At 43.2% G+C, this 5517-nt stretch overlaps 1 protein-coding gene across 12 annotated transcripts in view; it reads right to left on the reverse strand.

Annotated features, from left to right (window-relative positions):
- SORBS1 (sorbin and SH3 domain containing 1) overlaps positions 1–5517 on the reverse strand; it is a 222361-nt gene that overhangs the window by 98936 nt on the left and 117908 nt on the right. For all 12 annotated transcript variants that reach the window (XM_023519823.1, XM_023519829.1, XM_023519828.1 and 9 more), the window contains one exon: positions 663–775. In XM_023519823.1, coding sequence (XP_023375591.1) covers positions 663–775 — 113 coding nt within the window. The remainder of the gene's footprint in view (positions 1–662; positions 776–5517) is intronic.

Genomic DNA, 5517 nt, shown 5'->3' on the forward strand with positions numbered 1-5517 from the left:
TATTCCTTTCATGAGAATGCAAAGTAGCCACAGGGAGAAGAAGGAAGAAAGATCAGGAAAACAACCCAGGGGGAAAGACTTAAGCAAAATTATCCCTAATGCTAGTTGTACACCTCGAGGGATTTTCTTTTGCAGGGTAGAGCTAGGCGGTTTAAACCCCACTGTGTTGTCATTCCCACTTCCAGGGTTGTCTGTGCCTGGCTGCAGGATAAGGGTCTGGTCACAGCGACCTGATCTTAATCTATAAGGATAGAGTTGCTGGAACTCTTAGAGCCCCAACTGCAGCAAATTAATGGAATAAACACAAGTGTGTATTCTTCTTGAATATTACACTCTAAAGAGTTTTTAACTAACAGGCGCAGAACTTTCCCCGATTATTCAAAGCTAAATGGATTCCGTTTCAGAACATTTCCAAATACAGTTCAAACCTAGAAAACATCGGGCCCATATTTCCAATGTGCACCCCATGCCTCTGCTTCCCTCGACCCCAGCTTCTCACGGACCCTGGTCCTTCCGGAGCCTTTCCAGAGCTGGCCAACAACGCGACCCTAAACCCAGTCCATTATCCAGCTGAGCAAGCTGGAAGTCACAAATCAAAGCTAAAAGACTTAAAAACAGGCATCGTTTACCAGTCCGCGCCCCACCCTTGGGCACACGCCTACCTGGGGCTTGTCGGAAAGAAGGTTGGGATGCACACTTCTGTAGCCCTTGGCAGCGAGTGAAGAGGGCTGGGCGTTCCCATTGGCATCAGCGTTGGAAGAAAGCCTCCACTCATCTGAGATGGAAAAAAAAAAAATCCCCTCACTCACAAGGAACAACACTCCCTGGTTCCCCACTAATTGACGGGTTCCTGGAGGAAAGCAGGAAGAGAAAGAATGCAAGAGAAACCATACCTGCTGAGAAATTCTCTGACTCCAGAACTGTGTGGTGCAGAAAAGATAAAAACAAGGAAAAAAAAGGGGAGGGGGTAGACAGAAATGGTTACATTTGCAGGAAACAAGTGTGCATTGCATAGAAGGATGAAAATCCAGAGCCCCGTTGCCTGACACAAAATGCCCTCAGTCACGCTGGCCTGATTACCATAGGAACCCACTCTAAACCATGATGTTCACGGGTGCTGACCTTTGAAAACACAAGGCTCACATTCACAGCAGTGAAGAAACAATTGTTCCTTGACATTCTTATTTTACAGACTAAAAGGCAAGAGAACTCTACTGTCCAATCCCTGCTCAGTAACTCTCATTCTCTTTCCTCAAGCTTGAATTGGGCTCAGAACGACCGCTTCATTAGCAGGCTGGGCTAATTAACAGACCAAGGAGAGGGAGACGTAGATAAGCACTTTTTCCGTGGCTGTGGGTGCTGGGTTACGGGGAAAACATGATTTAAGTGCAGAGGTATCTGCTGTGGTAAGGACTTTTTTTTCTCCTCCCCTGCTTTTCTTCTTTCTGTTAAATGAGCCACATAAACATTGCAAAATCTAATCACCTTTTCTGAGTTCTCCTCACACTATAAGGCACCTTTGTCTCCCTTCAGCTGGCCGTCACCCTGCGCCCCCAGCCACTGTCCGATGCATCTGAGACGTGAAGCCTCCTCTAACCCGACTCACTAACACCACGAGGCAGCAGAGCACGATGGTTAAGAGCTTGGCTGGGAAGGCAGATGGACCTCAATTCAAATCCTGGCTCCACTACCTACAGGTTCTGTGACCCTGGGCAAGTTATGAGACTCAGTTTCCCCATGTGAAAAATGGAGGTAATAATAATGCCTGCTTTATAAGGGTTGTTATAAGAATTCAATAATACAATGCATGAAAAATGCTTAGCACAGTGCCTGGCAGAGCTCAGAAAATGTCTGCTCTTATCATCGTCCACATCATCTCCCTATTCTCTATCCTCAGTCTAGCCCAGGGGTCGGGAAGCTTTGTTAATAAAGCGCCAGACAGTAAATAGTTTAGGCTTTGAGGGCCATGTGGTCTAAGTCACAACTATTCAACTCTTCCGTTGCAGCACAAGAGCAGACACAGATGATATGTAAATGAATGAGCATGGCTATGTCCCAAAACACCTTTATTTATGGACACAAATTTGAATTTCTTATAATTTTCATGTGGCATAGACTATTTTTCTTTTAATTTTTCTTTCGACTGTTTAAAAATATAAAAACCTGCTGAAAGATCCCAGGTGAAAGCCTAATATATATATGTATATGTCTATGTACATACATATACACACTAATATATATACATATACACACATGTACATACAGATATATACATACATATACACACACCATTCATAGTTCATGGGCTATTTAAAAATAAACATAGGCCAGATCTGGCTATGGGCCATAGTCTGCCCAACCCCTGATCTAGCCAATCCCTTAACTCCCTGGGTGCCTACCCTTGTATTACCCTATATAGAGATAAAGAGTGAATAATATTGCAGCTCTAACAGCCCACGTCTCAATTTCAGTGTGATCCTCTCAAGGACTAGACGTGGGCCTTCCAGATGTCAAGCTGAGATTTACATTTATTGAACACCCCTCTGAGTGCCAGACACTATTAATCAGTTTTTGCACCTATTCAGTATTTAATTCAGTATACACAACCAGTCCGTAGGTAGATCCTCACTCTACTTCATGGATGAGGAAACAGAAAGGCCAACCGACTTGCCCAAAGTCACACATCCAGGAAACGACAAAGCTGTCTGTCCAGATCTCCAGAATGAAGTATAGTGCTCTGTCCACCATCCACAGCCACCAACTCCACCATCAGCCACAAAGTAAAGTCTACATTCCAGAGCGGTAGTAGGAGCCAAAAACATGTCAGAGCAAAAGAAGGCGAGGCAGTTAGTGTAGCTGCATCAAAACACAGGGAAGGGAGCCTTGTTAAAATAGACTGCTGGGTCCCATCCTCAGAGTTTCTAACTCAGTGAATGGGAGGGGAGATCTGAAAATTTACATTTCTAACATGGTCCCAGGGGATGCTAAGGCTGATGGTCCACAGCTCATACTTTGAGAACCACTGATATAAGGAATACGTAAAAACATCTTTATTCTGGAAAACTAACTGTATCCATTTTTGCGTATTTTTTCCCCTTAAGACAGAGTTTTTATAACGTGTTTCCACTGTATAATCCGTTAGCAGGTTGCCTGTTACACTTTTACCCCTCTCATGGACAATTAATTCATAGGGATTTGTCTTCTCTTCCCAACCACATGAGTTGAGAAATTTACAGGACTTGAATTTTGCTCACATTACTGCAATGTACTGGCTTGTGTGACCAAGGGCAAGCTGTTAATCATGCTAAACTTCACTTTTCTCATCTATAAATATGTACACCTCTCAGGGTTGCTGAAGATCCAGCGATCAGGTGTGTGAAGTATCCTCAAAGTGACCATTTTTAACACACTCTGTTGTATCCATCCAGAACCTTGGCCCAGAGATTTCCTCACACCTGACAGGTCCTCAAACACCAGGTGACACATTGTGACAATAGTTCTCCCTCCTCCCCTGCACCTATCACATTTACTGTCCCATCTTCCTTTCTAAGTTGTTATTTCTAGTCCACCTTTGTCAAGTCATTCTATCAAACATATCACATTTACACCTATACTAAATATCGATAGGTTCTGAGTGAGGGGCTATCCAAGAAGGATGTGAGCTTTGTGCATGGATTTTGGGGTGCTTTATTTTGCCCCCTCTTGGATTGTCAGGTGACAGGACAAACACATGTGTTGTGGAAAACTGAGATGAGCCTGTCCCTCCAAAGCTCCAGGTAACATAAAGGGGCTATCACGTTGGTATCAGACTGCAGCAAATGACTCATTTGTGAAATGTGATATCTACCTTTTTTGAGTCATGAGGACCAAATGGAACTATCTGGCATAGAGTGTGTGCTTAGTAAACTCAGAATCCAAAACATAAGAAAAACATTTTCCCCAGATATAGAAATAAATTAGAGTTGCCGACTTCTGACATTCTTTTGATAAATAGCTTCAAGAACATAATGTCCTGGAGGATCGACCCACTTTTTCTTCCCATTCCAAGTCATTAAAATGGTTCCCCTCCCCTGCCCCACGAAAGGCATCTCCCAAGACCTCTCTAAGCATTCTTCTCTTCCTTTTTAAGGAGAGCTGTTTCTCATGTTTTATCACCCTTCACCTGTTACCTCGTCTTTTGATCCTTGAAGGTTGGTAGCAGTCCAGGGCCATTATGTGCCTGAGCGCAGCATGTGAAATTTTATATACATAATCATCGATGATTAACTTTTGGTTGAGGAGACTGTCAAAATGCTTCTTTTAATAAATATTACCTCAGAGCTCCTGAGGGGGAAGAGGGCCTTGGAAAGTTGGACCTTAGCTCTGAAGAGACTGAGCTTTCCCAGGAGAAGGGTAATTTCTTTTACCTTATCTTTTCCTCCATCTGTTCTTTACAGACAATCTTTACTGGCCTGTAGCCACGGCCTCCTGATATTTTGTTGTACCTCATTCTGTGCTAATTTCATTCTGGTCTGTTCCAAAGTTGTTTTGCTGATCAGTTTTTGGGATCTTAGGATAACTTTCACTGAGTCTGAGCCGATGTGTTCTGGTAGAGTAGCCAAGAGATGAGAGATGTTAAAAGTGTTTAAAACTTTTTGTGTTTATTTTTTATTAGTGTTGCATGGTAAAGAACTTAACCTTACCCAACAAAAAGATGTCTGGTCTTTGCCCTCTGGCTTCTGGCCTTAATGTCTAAGCCCTTGGAATGTCATCCTGATAGCAGTATTTTTGTGCCACACCAATAACATGATTTAGGTGGGGGCTTTGAGCTCAGCACCCTAAGGGACTGGAAAGTGGTGTCAGCTACACGAGGAAAATGGATAATGCCTATGTACTGGAGACCCAGTGACCATAACCATAACCATAACTATGAGTATAATAGCTTTTGATGAGTTCTTTGAGTCCTTCTAGCAAATTATCAAAGCTGAGGATGGTTTTGCGAATCCCCTAAACTTGGAGTTAGTGTCAGAAGTGAGGATGTTCTCTTGTGGGGACTTTTCCGTCCATTTTCTCAATGGGCCCTAATTCTCATATACGTGCTCATAAAAAGGATTCTGAGTTAATGGAGGTAGGAAGTGTCTTTAACAACTGCTTCAATGTTAATTTTCTCATGATACCTGTTTGCTACTGCCATTTCTGGAGAGCAAATGTGAGAATCAAACTAGAGGAAATGAGTTGACTGCAGGCCCAAGAATCTTTACGTCCAAAGTTAACTTGTTCATCAAGAATCAGACAGGAAGGACTGGAGTCAACTGGCACAGAATTAACAAAATATAAGGATTGAACTTGATTTTGGCTTTTAAGTCAGACTACAGGGCTTGATGGTCTTCAGGCTGTACCAGACAGGAAGCCTGGTATCACATCCACCACCAGTTTAGACTCCCTGTCTCCTCTTAAGTAAAAAGACCCTGACCTGGGGACATGGGTGGAGTCACTCTGAACCAACAGAGCCAAAACCCAGACCTGGCCAAGCAATGC

This window comes from Pteropus vampyrus, unplaced genomic scaffold, assembly GCF_000151845.1.
Source record: "Pteropus vampyrus isolate Shadow unplaced genomic scaffold, Pvam_2.0 Scaffold238, whole genome shotgun sequence".
NCBI classification, from domain to species: Eukaryota; Metazoa; Chordata; class Mammalia; order Chiroptera; family Pteropodidae; genus Pteropus; species Pteropus vampyrus.